Here is a 20,587-nt window from a genome sequence, read left to right as displayed (position 1 = left end):
TGGGGAAGGGACGCGCGCGTTGGGGCGGGGTGAGGGGTACAGAGGGAGAAGGAATGATGGTGAAGGGCTTGCTGGGGCTGCAGCGTCCTCATTCTGTCTCCAGGACGGATTTGGAAGCCCCAGTTTGGCGATACGGGTAGGTCTGCAACTCGCCGCGGGACTTCACCTTTGCAAGCCTCCGTTTGCAAGCCATCCCTCTGAAGAGGGATGGACTCTGATCTTTGCGCCCCCTTCCTGCCCTTTGATTCTGGTTCTTTGAGGGAAGCCCTGCTATGCAGTCCGGGGAAGGAAAGGCATTCTCTGCTGGCACGCGGGCGGGAATGGGAAGGCCAGGAAAGCGGCCTCTGTGGCATGAATTATATTTATTTAGATACCTGTATTAAAAATTACTTTCATTAAAAAAGGAATCCCCACCCACCAAGCTCGGGCTGGAGCTTTGCACTGCTACTGTTCGGCAGCCGCCCTTTCCCTGAACGGCCGGGTAGCCGATGCGCAGCGCTTTCTTCCAGCACCTGACGCTTGGTTTCTCGCAGAATCTCCCCACGCCGCCCCGCCGGCTCCACGCGCCTTCCTCCCCTTCCCAGCCCCACGGCCAACCCCCGAGGTTGCCCTCGCGGCTTCCTGGAGGGCGGGAAAACCCAGGGAGTGGAACGGGTCGAGGCGAAGGTCTCCGCAATCCACGCAGGGTGTCTGCGGCCGGTTGGGCGCTTGAGCCCGGGGCGGGCGATTCCTCCGGGGAAGGGCGTGGGGACGGCCCAGCGCGCAGGGTTGACGGAAGCTCGCCTCGCGCCGCGGGGACGCCCGGGCGGCCCTGAAGGGGACGGGGCGGCCCCAGTCGGCGGTCTCAGGGAGCTCCGCCCTCTACTCGGTATAAGAGCTGGGCCCGGCCCACGGCGGCGGCGGCGGCGGCGGCGGCGGAGAGCTGGCTCTGGGCGTCCGCTAGGCTCGGAGGACCTGCTGAGCCTCCCAACCCGCTTCCATAAGGCTTTGCCTTTCCAACTTCAGCTACAGTGTTAGCTAAGTTTGGAAAGAAGGAAAAAAGAAAATCCCCGGGCCCCTTTTCTTTTGTTCTTTGCCAAAGTCGTCGTTGTGGTCCCTTTGCCCAAGGCTGTTGTGTTTTTAGAGGTGCTATCTCCAGTTCCTTGCACTCCGGTTAACAAGCACCTCAGCGAGAGCAGCAGCCGCCGCAGAAGAGCCAGCGGGGTCGCCCAGTGTCATGACCAGGGCAGGAGATCACAACCGCCAGAGAGGATGCTGTGGTGAGTGCCGTTGACCGAATGCATATGGTGGAAACCCAGGTTGGGCTTTGGAGACAAGCAACTCTACACAGGTTCTGGAGGAATGTGGCTCTGCTGTGAACCATAGCTTTGTCAAAGATCCTTTGACTTATATTTGGTGGACGTTAAGGAAGAAAGGAACTTCAGGGTGTGGGAAAAGGGGTTTGCACACAGGCACGGATGGAGTAGACTGGGCAGTTTGGATTGCCTTGTGTAAAAAAAAAAAGACAAAAAAGAATGTTGAAACAAGAGTTTCTTCACTGTATGTGAAATGCAAAGTTGGGCAGTTATTGACTAGGTGATGCTGAATTTAGTGAATGGTATTAAGTGAACGAAATACATCGGTTCATAGGTAACTTGATAAAATGTACGTGGTTTGTCCCGCAAAATAGTTTTTAATAATCATGTTCTAATAAGATCAAATGGATAAGCATTCTGCCCTCAGCTCATTAAGTGACTACAATCGCTTTTTCTCTCCCCACCTGTGTCTTTGCAGGATCCTTGGCCGACTACCTGACCTCTGCAAAATTCCTTCTCTACCTTGGTCATTCTCTGTCTACTTGGGTAAGTGAGAATGCATAGTCTTACAACATAGTTGCGCAATTTTTTAATTTCCTTTCGTTCCAGCCAGTTGTATTAAGCCAACTTCCAGTTTTGTCAAGCAGTTAAAGAAATAAATCATCCAAGTACACATGCTTTAATGGAAAACGTTATTTACGTCGAAGATCTTTCTCCATCAGTGTTAGCTAATACAACTTAATTATCAGATCATCGTAGTTTATGTAGACAGACAACTATCCAGACAAGATTAACAAGGAATGGAATATTTGCCTTGTTTTTAAATTTTAAATTGTATGTTGCATTAGTAGCCTTAGTAAATAGACATATCTGCTACAAAAGATGGATGGATGTTTCATATACCTTCTCTTCTTCACATTTAAAAATTTTTTTTTTGTTAAAATTTAGTTCCAGCGTGCAGCACCATGAGAATACAATAGAATGGTAGAGTGACTGACTTAGGCTAATAATAACAGTCTAAGATTAATTGAAACATAAATGACCCCAGAACAAATATCTGAATGACAAAAATTCTGATCTTTAAAAATGTTATCTATAGTTAGATAAAGTTTGGGGCATTGGAGGCTATCTTAAAATTAATCATCCAATGAATATCAGCAATGGATTTACAGTTTTCCCTCTGACTTTCTAGGTCATCTTGGAAAAGACCTAGTGTTTCTATAGATCTGGGCTCCTAAAACTCTCTCCCCAAAATAATAAACTAGAAGGGTGCTAGATATATGTTTAATGATGATTAAAATCTTTAACATTAAACAATTATTGTTTAAAAGCAATACATCTGGCTATATTCTCTCCATGGCTCATATGTATTTAACTAAAAAGAATGGAAAGAATTTTGAGAGTAAATTATTTGAATGTTATTTTCCTTTTAAATTGGAAACTTTTATTGGATCATCCTTAAGACATGGATGGAAACCACTGGAAGACGAAATCTATACCCAATGCCTTTGAGAAATTGTTAATCTACATTATTGGCTCTGTAAGAAATAGCAGTTTATAGATGACATTTTACAAAAGCAAGCTCCTATCTTACCAGAGGCTTACGCAGGGATGACTCTGCAAATACATGTAAACAAAGTGGAATTGGTGTGAGTTTGTTTTAATTCCAACAGCTGATGATGCTAAGTAGAAACCTAGTGAAACAACCCTTAATAAATCAAAAGCAATAGTTTGTTCCCCCAGTTTAATTCAGTAAATATTAAGTATTAATAACAGGTGATGGAAATAGTATCTGAAATTCTCAGCCTGTGGTCTGGCCTAGCTCTTAGAGGAAGAAGATGCCTCTCTTCCAAATACTGATTATGGTTTATGTGACCTTTGGTTAATAGGTTAGGAGGTCAGATTTGCCAGAAAACCAGTGGCACTGTCGTTGTTCCAGGAGGATATTTTGTCATGTTCATTAAAAGTCCCACAAGAAAGGTGACACATGCTTATCCCAACTTTACAGTAAGTCGAGCAAAGGAAGTTCTCATGAGAAAGTTGGATTAAACAAACGGCAGCAACTACAATCATATAAGGTTTAGTGGATTTTTACTCCTTTCCACTGCAAAGGAGTGCAAAAGAGGAATGTGTCTAACACTAGGTAATTATACTTTTTATGTTTTTTCTCTTGTGTGGTACTCTGCCTGATTTTATTACAACAAAACATTTATGTTTCTGTATTCTGTGTGTGTGTATGTGTTATATATATATATATATATATATATATATGTATATGTATATATATGCATTTCCCATCCCACCCTGCCAAATCATGATTTCTTATACACTGAACATAGGGGCATTAGAGTAGAAGGTTGCCTCAGGTTAGTTTTGTATGGGATTGAATGCCTTTTATTTCTGACTTCATTTCTATCTGCCAATGGATCAATGCGTTTTACTCTATACTGTCAAAATACAAAGTAGTGTAAGAAGTGGATCCTGGCTAGGTGCAGTGGCTCACGCCTGTAATCTTAGCACTTTGGGAGGCTGAGGCAGGAGGACTGCTTGAGCCCAGGAGTCTGAGACCAGCCTGGCCAACATAGAGAGACTCTCTCTCTGCAAAAAAATTTAAAAATTAGCCAGGTGTCATGAGGCACACCTATAGTCCCAGCTACTGAGAGGCTGAGGTAGAAGAATTGCTTGAACCCAGGAGTTTGAAGCTGCAGTGAGCTGTGATCACACCACTACACTCCAGCCTGGACAACAGAACAAGACCCTGTCTAAAAAAAAAAAAAAATGGATACTATTGTTATTGTCAAGGAGCTTATAATACGTTATTGTCAAGGAGCTTATAATACGATTTAGTATGGACTTTAGAAAAGATATCTAATAACAAAAAGATGACAATGTAAGACAGTGAAAAAGAGGGGCCAGTTGCTTATATCTGATATCATGATCTTATAGACTCTCTCCATTTAAACCCCAGTATGTCTGCATTTCTCCAGCCCTTGCTTCCAACAGCCCTCACTTCTTTGTTCATGGAGGCCTTTGTCACCACCAGCTCCATCCTACTTTATATTTCCTCATAGCATCACGTGCCCTGTGCTAGATTTGCTTTTGGTCTCTGTTTACTGGAATGTGACCTGCATGAAAACATGGACTGTGATTTTTGTGCACTGCTGAAGCTCTAGTGCCTGCAAGTGTCGGGTACATAGTAGCCACTTAGTAAGTATTCATTAAGTGGATTAAGGACCATGATCATTCATGGACAGTTATTAGGTTTGCTTTCAGCTCTCAGTCCAGTGGGGGTACATGGACACATAAACGGGTCATCCAAGTTTGGTGAGGATAGGTGGGAAGGCAAGAAATAGAAATAAGGAAGGATGGGCACTTGTTCAATATTTACATAGACTTTGCGCAAATCTTGGGCTTTTTGTGAACATAGAATCTGTTGTTTCTTAAAGCCTAAACCCGTTGGAAATTGGGGTAATGTGAGCAATTTATTTCTTTCCATCAAAGAAGTGGTATGGCATACAAGAATAAGCAAGATTCAAAATTTTAATAGTATTTGTCTTGATGGCCTGCTTTAGAGGACTCTAAGACAATTAAAAAATACAGTAAGAGTAAGATAAAAAGAAAGAAGCAACAGTATTAGAAAAGTGTTTCTTAACCTGTATGTTAAGAAAGAGAAAATTCACTGACAGAGGCAACCTATCATTTGGGACATTTATGTGTTTTTGTCTTTTCCTTGGGACCTATTCAGAAGAATGGAGATTAGAATAAATTACCTCCCCTCTCCCCATCCCATTTTATTCTAATCAAATCTAAATTTGCTTTTCGGGTTAAAGATTAAGTAACAGCTCCACCCCCCTGCTGTTGTGACAACTCAAAATTACTCCAGACATTGCCAAATGATCCCCCGGGGAGGTGGGGTGTGGGTAGGAGAAGCAAAGTCATCTCTAGTTGAGAACTACTGGTCTACACAAAGATTTTTGTAAATGATTGCTAACATGTATCAATTTAAGTTTCAAATGTATAAAGTTATTATCCTGGCTTCATTAAAATTTTAAAATAATTTGACATACCAGGATAGTATTTGCTTCTAATACATGGATTTTTTCATGAGGATGTTAACAGACTTTGGGAAGAACTAGGAGTATAACTGTTTCCATAGGGTCAAATCTATGAGGCCTGGAATTTGGTTTCCTATGGTGATTCCCAGAGATAAGTTATGATGGAATATGGTTGTCCTCCTTAATGTTAATTTCGGAAGTTAGGGATGGAGTCTAAAATCTGATAATAAGGTCCACTGTAGGTTTTTTAAGACATTAATTTGCCTAATTCACTTAAAAGTTTCTGTTAAATCACATTTCACGGTAATGACCTCCAAAATTCCCTGTATTCTCCGGAGTTTGTGTGAAGAAATAAGTACCTTTTTCCCCCTTTCAAAACTCATCTGTATTAAAATGTTAACTACTTATTTATGCATTTAAGTTTATTTCTGACATCACTGTTTATGCAGTGCCAGACTTTGCCATTGTTACTCTCCTCTTTCCAATTGCTCTGCTGTTTTATGACTTTCAAATTATGACTTTATGAAATATCATAGGTTTTAGGATATTAGACGTAAAAGAAACCTTGGAGATCATACAGTCCATTCCTATCATTTTACAAATTGGGAAACTGGCTTTTTCTTGATGTTCAAGGTATACTAATGTTTGTGAACTATACTGTGATTGATTTCTGGTTCAACAGCAAACTACTTTATGCCTCTGCAATCAAGATAGGCAAATTCCAGGCCTCAGGAGAAACCTGCCACACAGGAGAACACGTTTTTGTATCAAAAAGCCATCTTGTGCCTGGAAACTGCGTTTTGTTTCTAGAATGACAAAGAGAATGTACCGTTCATTAATACCTTGCCTTTTCAAGTTTACTTAATAATTGGGCAAGAATATTTTCCATTGTGCTGGGATGAACAGTTTCAACATCTGATCAGTATTCAATCTAAGAGTAATTACTGACTTTGAAAGTCTCATAATGTAGCCAGGAAGTGCCCTTTTGATAAGGAAGCAACTTCCTGAGTACAATAGACTAGGAACGAAAAATATTCCATCAAAACATTTTCTCTTTTCATTTAAGGGAGATCGGATGTGGCACTTTGCGGTGTCTGTGTTTCTGGTAGAGCTCTATGGAAACAGCCTCCTTTTGACAGCAGTCTACGGGCTGGTGGTGGCAGGGTCTGTTCTGGTCCTGGGAGCCATCATCGGTGACTGGGTGGACAAGAATGCTAGACTTAAAGGTGAGTGTTGTTATATAATTAAAAGCCCTTATATTCATGGGAGCAATGCCTGAGCTACCTCTGTAACAAAGGAAACAGCAAACTAAGAGAGAAACAGCTGTGGCCAACCCAGGGAATGTCTGCACGCCACACCTGAGGGACGAGGGCTTAGATGGCACCACCTCTGGATGGAGGGTCCCATGGCTCCCACACAAAGTTGGGATGCCTGGACATTGACCTAATAGATTTTTTATCTTTGGCTGTTCATAAATTTCATATGTTAATGATTAACCTTGTAGCACTTTTCTGAGAACCACATTAAACATTAAAAGTTTGCTTAACTCAGGCTGCCTAACTATGACTTGCACTGGAGTCCCTTTAGTGTGATGTTCCTGAGACAGCTTTAACATCTGTTCTTTGGTTACTATGTTTCATGTAAGAGTGTATATAAGGGAATTGAAAACTAAGAATAGCTTCAAGGGAGAATAGTTGAGCTTAGATCACAAAGAGCTGAATTATAAATTTTGTAGGGAAAAAGAAGAAAGAATAATATATTGATATTTGTTGTAAGCATTAGTCCTGAAATCATGTCATTTTATATAGGAAAGAAAGTAATTGAGCAATTAAATTTTCCAGTATATAAGGGAAATACGGATAATCATTCAGGGTAAATTTTCTTGAATTGCTCAGTTGATAATGCCAAGACCTGACCATGCCTGACTTAGGTGTTGGCAAAAGATTGAGGTTTCATTCTTTCAGTGCAAGATGACTGCTTCTGGACACAGAGCAACAGGCTTATCAAATTCTAGGACTTGATACTAGTAGGAAAATGGTCAAGGGTGAACATATTTCTGTTTTTAGAATGAGTAGACCAGAACACATATAGAAAAAAGTTCTGTAATCTAGAAAAAAAATTACTTCTTTGTATCATTATACATAGGAACATAGGAATATTATACATAGAAACCTTTAATCTAATGATTATTGAGCACTGCAATCATAGATTAGGAAAGAATATTGAATTGGATGAAGAAAAGTGTGGTAGGATAACAATTTCCCACTTAATCCTATATAATCAACTCATATATTACTGTTTATGAAAAATGTTTCCTGATACCTCTGGGCTGAGTTTACCATTTCTTCCTCTGTGTTCCCCTGAGGCTTTGTTAACACCTCTGCACTTACACAAATATAATGATCTGTTCACGTATCTTTTCTTCTTCTGGTCTGTAGGGTCCCAAAAGCTAAGAACCTTATTTGGTTGACATCTGATCCTTATCCAGTGAATGAATGCATGAGTGAATGAAAGAGTTATATGTTGAGATTTTATATCAGACTGTTTTCAGAAAGCAGTTTATTTTTTCTTGGGTCTTTGATATGACCTTCCAAGCAAAGATGAACTATATTATCCTTGAAGACAAGAGCTGTAATTATCCCTTACATATAGAACTTCATATTTTCCAAACTGCTTTCATAAGTGTTTTATTTGAGCATCATTATGACCCTGTAAAGTAAGGAAGACAGGTATTACCATCCTCACCTTCTAGAAGCAGGCATAAGAGACATTAGGGAGTATCCTGTCCTAGATCATCTACCTATTGAGTGGCAGAGAAAAGGCTACCAGTTGTCTTTATCTGTCCTTACTCCAGCGCTTTGTTTATATGGGTGCTTCATGTTTAGAGAATTGCCATCTGTGATGGAAGGGGTAGCTTATAATTTCGTAGCAATGGCAAATAGCATTAGTATGCAAAGAAATACACTGCTGATTTATTCTTGGCAAATTTGTGTGTGTCTTTTCTATTTATCCATACCATATTATCAGATTCAGCCTACCATGTAGGAGGTTGTGGACTTCATAACTTCCTCTTTAACCTCGTACATGTTATTGTTTTACCTTAAGCAACAAAGAGCTGAAATGTGGATCATATCTATGTCATACTACAGCTCTGTTTATGTTAAACGTTTAAGAAGATAAGCCAAATGAAAATGTAGTCATTATGATAGACTTCAATGAACAGAGAAACTTGTGGTACTTCATCATTTTGGTTGCATATTTACTGGCCTGGTGTGATCCTCAGGGTCGTATTGGAAGTAGTTGAGGCAGGACTGACTTCAGAAAGATTTTCTTTTTATCTGGTAATAATTATGTCTGTGTATTAATGTATTATAGTAGAACAATTATGTGTGAATAAGAACAGTCCCACTGAGACATTTTGATGTAATGTACACTTTGTCTCTTCCTCTGCACAGTGGCCCAGACCTCGCTGGTGGTACAGAATGTTTCAGTCATCCTGTGTGGAATCATCCTGATGATGGTTTTCTTACATAAACATGAGCTTCTGACCATGTACCATGGATGGGTTCTCGTAAGTTCTCAATGAGATTTTTGATGGCAGAAAATTGAATATCTGGTAGTGGTAAAGGGTGAAAATATTTTGAAGCTTTTTTTTTTTTTTTTTTTTTTTTTTTTTTGCGAATGTAACCTTTTAATATTGATTTCTGTGTCTACTGTAATATCCTCTATAGTTTGTTTTGTTGTTGTTTTGCCCACAACAGGCACTCATTAAGTATTGTTTGAATTTAAATTTTGTCCTATTGGTTTTTATTGGCATTTCTAAGAGTTTACTGTAGAATTCAGTTGTTTGTTTTCAACTTTTTAGTGACCTATACTTTGTTCGTGCTATTTAAGAAATGTTATCCATTTGTATATTAGTCAGTCATAATTGTGTTTCTCCAATAATAATTGTTACTTCTGTTTGGGAATGTCAACCAGATAACTTTTCATGTTGTGATTTCATAAAAGCTTGGTAGAAAAGAGGAGAGGGATGGGGTGTGGTATAAACCATGCATTTGGTGTCATATTGAATCTTCTTGTGTATATTTGGATTGATATTATAGAGTTGCAAAACCAGGTAGGACTTTAGAAATCTTTGAGCCTATTGCCTTTGTTTTGTTGAAAAAATTAAGGCAAAGTGACGTAGTTGATTGCCCATTGTCATGCAACTAGAAGGTGTCAGAACTATGACTTAAATACAGGTGTTTTCAATTCCCCTTCAACATTCTTTTCAAAGGCAATATTTGTGGGAGAAGTGTTCAAAACCACCATTGTGTTTACATTTTATAGCTGTATTCACCTGACTATTACAATTTTTATATTATGTGTACTACAGATGATCTAGATGATATGATTAGGACATTATGCCCCTTGACTACTGGTATTCATTCGGTTTCATATATATAACGTAAAATGATTTCTTATAAATGAAATCAAAATACATTTTTTATTATTTCACCAAAGACCATTTTAAACTACCTTGTTTAGTGACATATGTACAGTGTGGTAAAGTGACATTATAACTCAATGTTTTCTTGTCATTCTTTAGACTTCCTGCTATATCCTGATCATCACTATTGCAAATATTGCAAATTTGGCCAGTACAGCTACTGCAATCACTATCCAAAGGGATTGGATTGTTGTTGTTGCAGGAGAAGACAGAAGCAAACTAGCAAGTAATTTGGTTTTCTCTTTCAATTAAATGGGCATGTTAGGATTCACTTTAAATTGGTGATGATAAATGAGGCTGTAAGCCTTTTATTTTTGTTCTGGGTATTTTTTAAGAATGATAAATTGAAAGCATACTTTTTTTTCTTACCTTATTGTCAGTTTTAGTGCTGATGTATCTCACTGTTATGAAGTTAACTTATAGAATAGCTAACTTCTCTTTTATCCTACGCAAACTTGGCAAATGGAATAACTTTTTCTTTCCTTTTTTTAAAAAAAAAAATTCAATCAACTTTCTAAATGTTAATACTTAGAACAGTGCAAATCTGACATGAGATTTTACTGGTCATACCTATGAATGTTATTACTGATGCTTATCAATCATATGGATGTTATTTTTCTCTAAATAAAATGGAAACAACTTAATTGTAGGAGAGACTCTGGAAGTTAATCTTCTACCTTAAAGTTATAATCTATAACTTTTATTACATTATGTACAATGTAATATAATTGCTGTTACAAATACCAAAGAAATAGAGAACACAATATAGTTTTTAAGAAGCTTACCATCTTAGTTGTCCATTGGAAATATAAATAAGTGGTCAAAGAACATCTGAAGAATGCTTACAAACAACATGTCCTATTCTGTCAATATTACTTAGGCTCAGAATAACCTCCCTCACTCATTATTGCCTGCTGTCCCCTCACATGACACACAGACAGAATTTGGATTGATAATTACACAGGGGAAAGGAGGAAGGGTACACCTCCCTACCTGTCAGATCAGCTGAGTCAACTCTGCTGATCACTGAGATAATGCATATAACACACACATTACCCAACTCTCCTGACAGACAAGTAAACCATTCTTGATGACTTAAATGGCTTATCCCAGGATGCAGAAGGCAAGATTATGTGTTGGGATTAGCAAACAGCTTTGTTTGGACCATTTGGTTAAAAAAAAAAGTTAGAAAGGAGGGGTGAGTGAAGGAGAACAAAGTCTGTGGAAGGTCTAGAAGAAGAAGAATTTGCCTGAATCATCACTTTGTGGTTGCAGTATTCTTATTAAGTCAGAAGTCCCACAGTGATTGATATAAAGGATGGTGTGTATGTAAGATGAATTTAGCATGTGTGAATCTGTATCACAGGAAATTCTCTCTGGAGCTAAAATCATGATTCTCATTTACTTTCTTCCTGTGATCATTTATAATGAGGAATAATTTCATGTCTTTTTTGTCACATTGAACTAGACGAACTTGTCCTTTTTTGTTTACTTTCTCTTTTTAACACACTATTTAAAGCATGTAAAATATATCCATGTTTTAAAATTCAAAGGGTACAAAAGGATATATTTTGACAATAGATCACATATATATTTGTTGGAATGTAGTTGACTTTTACAATGATTATTCTATAATTTATGCAGCAGCTATAGATAAAATGAAAAGAAAAAAAAATAATTTTCTTTCACTTAACTGATCTTAACTAACTCATTTGACTCTGTAAAGTCTGAAATATGAAAAAGTTAACCAGAATTTTTAACTTGTCCTAATAACTTGTAATTTGTCCTTGTGTGTGTATGTGTGTGTTTGTATATACACACATAAATATAAATACAAACATCCCACATAACTCTGTGGGATTTTTCTATGAAGTGATGTCCCAGAATAACAACAAAAATATGACTGGTCGTTTCTCAGCTGTCTCTCTTTATATTATGAATTATTGCAGAGTGGAAGAATCTAGGCTATTCAGTCTTTTTCTAACTTTCTGATGTTTTCCAAGTTTAGGAAAGGAAGTGAGATGTTTGTTGAACTCTTGTCCACTCTACGTTAGCTTTTAGTAAGTGGTGCTCTTTCACATCCAGCCAGCAGTGTGGGCTGGTGGACTAGTGAAGGAAAACTTTCTGCATGTTTCAAAACAGGAAACAGAAACTTCTTTAGTTCTGAAGTTCAGCAAGTATCTAATTATGGATTTTTTGTGCCATTTCTGCTATTGCAGAGTTAAAGGAGAATAGAGAAAAAGGAGGAGGATAAAAAAAAAATGGGACAAAGAAGGGGGAAAGAACATCTAGAAGGGACTCCCCCTGCTGCCTTGGGTTCCTGTGAGGTTGTGTCTCTGTACACAGACGCACCTACTCTAGGCAGGAATGGTTTGTGTTTATGCAGGCTGATTTTTGAGGTTGTGGCAAAGAAACCCAGGTAGGGGCCTAGGCCGGGCAGGCTTCACCTGTGTGTTATGTGTAGAGGGTGAAAGGGGAGGGGTATGCGCATGAAAAGTAAAAGTTGTGAGCTGATTGCTCCCATTTCCTCATCACAGTGTTTCTTAATTTTAGAGATTGTTTTAAAACTAGAAGCTGTATCACTGAGGGTAAAAGAACAGGAGGAATTTTTCCCTGCCAAGGTTAAAAAGTTTTAGAATTTCAGTGGCATCAGTCCAAAATACAGCAGTCATTATCCAGTTTAGTTCCAGAAAAGGTGTTATTTTTTCAAATAAATACTGCCAACTAATCTGTTAACTAATTAGGTATTTTCTAGGTGCTTGATTTAGTACAATATTTTATGATAACTTACTCTTGTGCCACGTTTGAATCTTACTTCCTTTTCCCAGATTTTTTAATTGCATCTATTGCTTTTTTTCCTCCTCCATTTCTTTTGAGGCTCACTCTTTATTAGCATCTTCTGAGATTTTTCTTGCCCATCATTCTAAAAAATAATCTGACAGTTAGCTTGATCAAGTATGTATGGCAGATAAATTTTGTGTTTGTGTGGTATTGATTAAAAATCTATTTCATATATGAAGTAGACAAACCTGCTAGCAAATTAAAAAATTTTTTTTCTTCTATGAGATGTAATATACCCATTATAATATAAGTAGTTATTTAATGTCATGTTCTGTGCCACAGCTGTAGCTGAGAACAGTTAAATTGGAATCAAATGAACACATATTTGTGTGCTTATGTAAGACTAAACATAAATTGGTAAAGAACATATATTTGCATATTCATAAGACTGATTCTTTTCTAGCCTGCTACCAGTAAGATGATTAAGTCTTTTTTTTAAAAAAATATTTTATCCATTCTGAATCAGAAAAATTAAAAGCTGTTTTCTAATACAACATTTCTACTGACACCTACATATTATTAACTTCCTAAGTATAATATAAAAGATGGAAATTGGTGACATTGGGAAGCTCCACGAGCTCTTGAAAACTGAAGTAGTGAAAGAGTAAGAAATAATTTTAACTAAAATAATTTATTGTTGTCGTTCTGGGACTTTAAGATTCAAATATATGTGTTCTTTAGTTACTTGCTTTTTGGATTCCAATTATTGAGTTATTTGGATAAATTCCACACTTCTCTGTTGGCTTATGAGTTGGAAACTTATTAGTTAGTGGGAGGCAGATGGTAGTGAAGCCTCTGCAATGGCAGTCCAGTGTAAGATCAATGAAGGCTGCCTTTGCCTCTCAAGTGAAAGGTGAAATATGTCAAAGTTCTCCTGTTATCATATATGCAATATGTACTCATAGGGCTAATTGGAAAGCAATTGAGGACCAGGAAGAATTACAGAAGGAATAAAGACAATCTTCTGTTAATGTACTTCTTTGTCACGTATTGCTTTTCCCTTAAGGTGACCCAAATGATTGCTTAAGACTTGTCTCACTAATTTTCACTCTGTTCTGTGAGACAGGGAATGAGAAAGTAGATCACTTTCTTTTTGTTCTAAAACTTTTGGTTTTATTTTATTTTAATTAATTTTTTATACTGATACATAATTGTGCTTATTATGGAGTACATAGGGATGTTGTGATAAGATGAGATGGAGATACATCTCTATCATCTCAAACATATATCATTTCTTTGTGTTGGACATTTTTTTAACTTCCTCTTTATTTATTTTGTCCTCCACTCTGACTCAGGAATACATTCCCATAGTCAAATTCTAGACTATTATCACCCCTAAATTCTCTCCTCCCATAATCTCAGTCTTAGGCATCCATATCTTGAAAAATCACCTTCTATCTTTCCAGCAACTTCTTCACTACCACAGCCTCAACAATCCATCAATATGGTTGGCACCTACAAACCATTCATTCCACTGCCTTTTCACTGTCCATGACCTCTCTCTTGTCTCTTTCTTACCCAGCTTAAATTTCAAGGCCAGTCATGATTATATGATCATCTCCTGGCATATATCCTTAGCTCATTTGGCCCCCTCTCGTTTTGTCACTTTTATTTTGTAAGACTATGGTTAAATCCAACTCTCCACAGTAGAGCATGGCTGGAAAAAAAATGCACGAACTTGCTCAGTATTCTCACTTGAGGTTCAGGGCCACAGAGTTGGTCCTTTCATGCTTCCAGATAATCACACTTTTTTTTTCTCTGATTCTTTCCTTCTCCATTTTCCTAGAGGACCATTCACAGTTGTTTCTCCTCTCTCATCGCATGTTCAAGTCCTTCTCCCCCATCCTCACTTTCATCAATGACCTGGCTTTGTATTTTGCTGAGAAAATGGAAGAAATGAGAAGATAGCTTCTGTGTGATTCCACCATCATATCTCTCTTCCTACCTGTACCTGAAGCTATATATGTGGCCTCTACTCTTGTTACTATTGATGAATTGTGTTCCTGTCTAAGAACAACTCCTTCAGTTATGTGGTAGATTCAGATTACATCCCTTAACTACTGTATCATTCCAGGCAGCACATAATCCTGCTCTAAGTTTGCTCCTCTTAAAAATCCCTATCTTTAGCACACTTCCTTCTCTGGTACTCTAGTTCTTTGTTCTTCTTTTTGTGAAAACATATCCAAAAGACTTGTCTATTTCCACTTCCATTTTTTGGGAAGTACCTTACTTTCCATAAGGCCACGGGAAGCATTCACATTGTGCTCCAGGGTATGACTCACTGAAAATACAAATGGTGTTCCCCTGGGGTTGGCACCAGTCTCTTAAATAAGCTTTATTCAGGCATTGCCCTTATCGTTCTCCTTTTTTTGAGGTCTCCAGAATCTCTCATGTGACCAAGCTAGTGTTTCTTCTCAGTGCTTCTCTTTGCTGTGATGCTTTTTTTCAGTGAGTCCTTCTCTGAATACACACACACACACATACACACACACACACACACACTTGTTGATTTATTGTATTTTCTTTCCTGTGAGAATATAAACTCTGTGAAGATAGGGAAGGATGTTGCTTGTCTTCCTTACAGTGTTAAGAATTGTTGAGAATAATGCCTAGCTTATAATAGGCATTTAACATATATTTGTTGAAAAAAATGAATGTAGAGTTACTGCTGTATTCATTTTAAAAAGCTGTTAGACTGATTTATGCAATTCCAAGCGAATTATAATTTTTGAAGCAAATTTAGTGGGACTTGACCCAAACAACAAATATTTTTCTAACAAAATGGCTTTCTTACAAATGTGCTTTTAGAAAACCACATTTTAGTAATCTGTACTCTTGGTTTACAGGTTTGTATTGTGTAAATGGGCAGTCTTTGATGGGTTTGTACACTTACCTGCCTCTTTCACCTGCTTCTCTAGACATGAATGCCACCATACGAAGGATTGACCAGTTAACCAACATCTTGGCCCCCATGGCTGTTGGCCAGATTATGACATTTGGCTCCCCAGTCATCGGCTGTGGCTTTATTTCTGGATGGAACTTGGTATCCATGTGTGTGGAGTACTTTCTGCTCTGGAAGGTTTACCAGAAAACCCCAGCTCTAGCTGTGAAAGCTGCTTTTAAAGAAGAGGAAACTGAATTGAAACAGCTGAATTTACACAAAGGTAAACTGAACACCATGATCACTCCTTTTGTTCTCATGTTCAGACCTTAAATGTTGGTGAAGATCAAAACTATTTTGAATTTGTATCAGGATTTATTATCAGTGGGGGCCGGATGAGGTTAAATATATCACTTTGGTAGATGAGGCAAGAGCAGGCTTTTGAGGATCTAGGGAAAAAAATCTGGGTTGAATCTAGTGGAGTTGGAATGGGTCGCCTAGCCCTCTTCCTTGATGTTAGCAGTAGTCATAGAGGTTCAATTACTTGAGAGATGGCTGGGCAAAGCTAAGTCAGGCCTGGGAAACAAAAGTGGGGAAAAAAAGAGAATGAAAGAATCCCTTGGAGTCTGTGAGGAGGGAGTTATGTGGTCATTTGTAGGATAGTGGAAGGGAGTGAGGACACAAAGATTGGTATTTCACTGGAGAAGAGGCAGTTGGGCTTCTGGGTAAATGGAATATTTTACCCAACTCTGCAGGGACCCAGAAAATAATATGCTCTTTTTTTTTTTTTTTTTTTTCTTCTTGAGATGGAGTCTTGCTCTGTTGCCCAGGCTGCAGTGCAATGGTGCCATCTCGGCTCACTACAAGCTCTGCCTCCCGGGTTCATGCCATTCTCCTGCCTCAGCCTCCCGAGTAGCTGAGACCACAGGCACCCACCACCATGCCTGGCCACTTTTTTTGTATTTTTAGTAGAGATGGAGTTTCACCGTGTTAGCCAGGATGGTCTCGATCTCCTGACCTTGTGATCCTCCCTCCTCGGCCTCCCAAAGTGCTGGGATTACAGGCGTGAGCCACCGCGCCCAGCCAATATGCTGTGTTTTCTTAGACAATTTTTATATTTTATCTGGTGAGTTTTCCTGCTGTTTACTTTGGTGGGAGTATAATTCCTAAGAGCAAGAGAGAGAGAGGAAAAAAAAAGAGGGCTAGATCAATAGTATTTTGTTTATTTAATAAAAATGACACTTGATGATTATTCCTTGGCTGGAACTCTTAGATTATTAGTAAAAGAAAATACATATTATAATGTATAACCAAGGGTACCCATTGGGGAGGGGAATAGAAGGAAAAAAATACTATTAATAATTGGCTTTTATTTCTACATGTCCTCCCCAACAAAATAATGATACCTTTTATTAACAGATACTGAGCCAAAACCCCTGGAGGGAACTCATCTAATGGGTGTGAAAGACTCTAACATCCATGAGCTTGAACATGAGCAAGAACCTACTTGTGCCTCCCAGATGGCTGAGCCCTTCCGTACCTTCCGAGATGGATGGGTCTCCTACTACAACCAGCCTGTGTTTCTGGCTGGCATGGGTCTTGCTTTCCTTTATATGACTGTCCTGGGCTTTGACTGCATCACCACAGGGTACGCCTACACTCAGGGACTGAGTGGTTCCATCCTCAGTATTTTGATGGGAGCATCAGCTATAACTGGAATAATGGGAACTGTAGCTTTTACTTGGCTACGTCGAAAATGTGGTTTGGTTCGGACAGGTCTGATCTCAGGATTGGCACAGCTTTCCTGTTTGATCTTGTGTGTGATCTCTGTATTCATGCCTGGAAGCCCCCTGGACTTGTCCGTTTCTCCTTTTGAAGATATCCGATCAAGGTTCATTCAAGGAGAGTCAATTACACCTACGAAGATACCTGAAACCATTATTACAACTGAAATATACATGTCTAATGGGTCTAACTCTGCTAATATTGTCCCAGAGACAAGTCCTGAATCTGTGCCCATAATCTCCGTCAGTCTGCTGTTTGCAGGCGTCATTGCTGCTAGAATCGGTAAGAAATCTCTTTTTATATATTAATGAACTAAAGTGTCTTTTTGTAATGTAGGTTCAGAGAATCCATTAATAAAATGATCTGAAATGTTCCCTAAATGTTAATTTAAGCAAAACCCACTATTATGAAATTTTTATTTTACATATTTATATATGTATTTTGTTTTATATTTTATTTTATAGTTTGAAAACCTGTATTTGTTTACCTTATTATGTACATATACTTAAAACATGGTTCAGGCTTGAACATTTTTTCTAAATGAGTCTCTTAAATATTCCTTTTTTTTTTTTTTTTTTTTTTTGAGACAGGGTCTTGCTCTGTTACCCAGGCTGGAGTGCAGTGGTGCAGTCACAGCTCACTGCAGCCTCGACCTCCTGGGATCAAGCAATCCTCCTGCCTCAGTCCCCCAAGTAGCTGGGACTACAGCCATGTGCCACCATGCCCGGCTAATTTTTGTATTTTGTAGAGATGGGATTTTGCCATGTTGCCGAAGGTGGTCTTGAATTACTGAGCTCAAGGGATTACTTTTTAAATGTAACTTAATTTATAAAAGATATTAGCTATATTAATTATACTGCCATCTAGTAGAGTATTGATACTGCAATAACCCTAACAAAAAAAACTGTAGTTTAGAGAATATTCCCATTATGTTTTTAGTGTGAAAGTAAGATGTGAAAAGAAGATGTGAAAGTAAGAAAAAAAATCCTTCAAAGGTCTTCTCTAGCCAATATGTATTTATTATATACTTTGCCACACAAATGGATTTTATAGCCCTGGAAGGAAACATAAAGACTTCTTACAGAGCAACATTTAAGTAATCATTAATAGAGTACTGATGAGTTATCTCTGAATTCACTCTTGAAATGAAACTTTTTATCTTGTGATTCAAAGCAGTTCATTAATTTATTGAAGATATTAATTTCCAGGCAAGACAGCTTTATTGTTTGGGCTTTAGAACTCTAGCAGTAATGTAACAATGGTTTAAAGTTTCCTTACACTTTAACCATAACCATTTATTAGGTCATTTGAAACTTTAAAAATACTAGTATTTATACTATAATGGGATTTAGTGTGTCTCTGACTTCAAAGTTTTGTTTTTGTGTCACAGAAAAACAGAACTAAGAAGTTTGTTGATTAGACTTCCTTTTGTCTGTTGACTGTAAAAATCATTTATTGAGGCCACTAATAACCCAATATTTATTTATGAAAAATAATTATCTAAGGCAAGGCTATGGTATATTTAAGGTGGCTTAAAGACAGTCAGGCTGAAATGTGTATTTTGCATATGTCAACTGATTTTTATCTGTAATTTGAAATGTATGCCTGTAAACTAAAATCTAATCTTTAAAAAAACATTTTATTATAGGTCTTTGGTCCTTTGATTTAACTGTGACACAGTTGCTGCAAGAAAATGTAATTGAATCTGAAAGAGGCATTATAAATGGTGTACAGAACTCCATGAACTATCTTCTTGATCTTCTGCATTTTATCATGGTCATCCTGGCTCCAAATCCTGAAGCTTTTGGCTTGCTCGTATTGATTTCAGTCTCCTTTGTGGCAATGGGCCACATTATGTATTTCCGATTTGCCCACAATACTCTGGGAAATAAGCTCTTTGCTTGTGGTCCTGATGCAAAAGAAGTTAGGAAGGAAAATCAAGCAAATACATCTGTTGTTTGAGACAGTTTAACTGTTGCTATCCTGTTACTAGATTGTATAGAGCACATGTGCTTATTTTGTACTGCAGAATTCCAATAAATGGCTAGGTGTTTCTCTCCGTTTTTACCACAGCTGTGCCTTGAGGACTAAAAGCTATTTAGGAAACCTAAGTCAGCAGAAATGAACTGGTTAACTTCCCTTATGTTTAGTCATGGAAAAAAATTGGAAAAGAAAAACTCAGTTTAAATACGGAGACTATAATGATAACACTGAATTCCCCTATTTCTCAAGAATAGATACAATCTTACCTGAAAGAGTGAATTCAGTTATCCTTTGGCAGATTCTTATCTGTACTAGAATTCAGATATGTCAGTTTTCTGCAAAACTCACTCCTGTTCAAGACTAGCTAATTTATTTTTTGCATCTTATTTAGTTATATTTTAAAAACAAATTCTTCAAGTATGAAGACTAAATTTTGATAACCAATATTTTCCTTATTGATCCTATTGATCTGAAGGTATTTACATGTATGTGGAAAAACAAAACACTTAACTAGAATTCTCTAATAAGGTTTATGGTTTAGCTTAAAGAGCACCTTTGTATTTTTATTATCAGATGGGGCAACATATTGTATTAAGCATATGTAGCACTTCACAGCATGGTTATCATGTAAGCTGCAGGTAGAAGCAAAGCTGTAAAGTAGATTTATCACACAATGAGTGCATACAGACTTCAAATATGTTAATAGTTTGGTCATAGAACCTAGAAGCCAAAAGCCACATAGAAGGGCAAGAATCCCAATTTAACTCATGTTACCATCATTAGTGATCTGTGTTGTAGAACATGAGGGTGTAAGCCTTCAGCCTCGCAAGTTACATGTAGAAAACCCACAATTGTAAAGGTTGTGAATCACTTGATTTACTTTTAACACACTCAGGTAGAATATTTTTATTTTTACTGTTTTATACCCAGAAGTTATTTCTGCATTGTTCTACAGCAAGAATATTCATAAAAGTATCCCTTTCAAATGGCTTTGAGAAGAACAGAAGAAAAAAAGTTTGTATATATTTTTAAAAATTGTATTAAAAGTCAGTTTGCAACATGTCTGTACCAAGATGGTACTTTGCCTTAACCGTTTATATGCACTTTCATGGAGACTGCAATACGTTGCTATGAGCACTTTCTTTATCCTTGGAGTTTAATCCTTTGCTTAATCTTTCTACAGTATGACATAATGATTTGCTATGTTGTAAAATCTTTGTAAAAAATTTCTATATAAAAATATTTTTAAAATCTTAAT

The 20,587-nt window shown here is 37.7% G+C and overlaps 1 protein-coding gene across 2 annotated transcripts; it reads left to right on the top strand.

Moving 5' to 3' along the window:
• Positions 1-897: 897 nt before the first annotated feature.
• On the top strand, positions 898-20,586 carry LOC105468232 (solute carrier family 40 member 1). Of its 2 annotated transcripts, XM_011718332.3 has the most exons (8): positions 898-1,259; positions 1,774-1,841; positions 6,417-6,576; positions 8,806-8,921; positions 9,939-10,065; positions 15,599-15,844; positions 16,981-17,628; positions 18,995-20,586. In XM_011718332.3, the coding sequence occupies exons 1-8, from the start codon at positions 1,217-1,219 to the stop codon at positions 19,306-19,308; spliced, it is 1,722 nt and encodes a 573-aa protein (XP_011716634.1). In that variant the 5' UTR covers positions 898-1,216; the 3' UTR covers positions 19,309-20,586. The 2 variants fall into 2 exon arrangements, with proteins under 2 accessions (XP_011716634.1, XP_070929157.1); XM_071073056.1 differs by lacking the exons at positions 898-1,259; positions 1,774-1,841 and adding an exon at positions 3,304-3,438.
• Position 20,587: the final 1 nt, after the last annotated feature.

The sequence above is a fragment of the Macaca nemestrina genome, chromosome 11, assembly GCF_043159975.1.
Source record: "Macaca nemestrina isolate mMacNem1 chromosome 11, mMacNem.hap1, whole genome shotgun sequence".
Lineage (NCBI taxonomy): Eukaryota > Metazoa > Chordata > Mammalia > Primates > Cercopithecidae > Macaca > Macaca nemestrina.
Note: the sequence above shows the minus strand (reverse complement) of the source record. Positions and strands in the feature narration are given on the sequence as shown.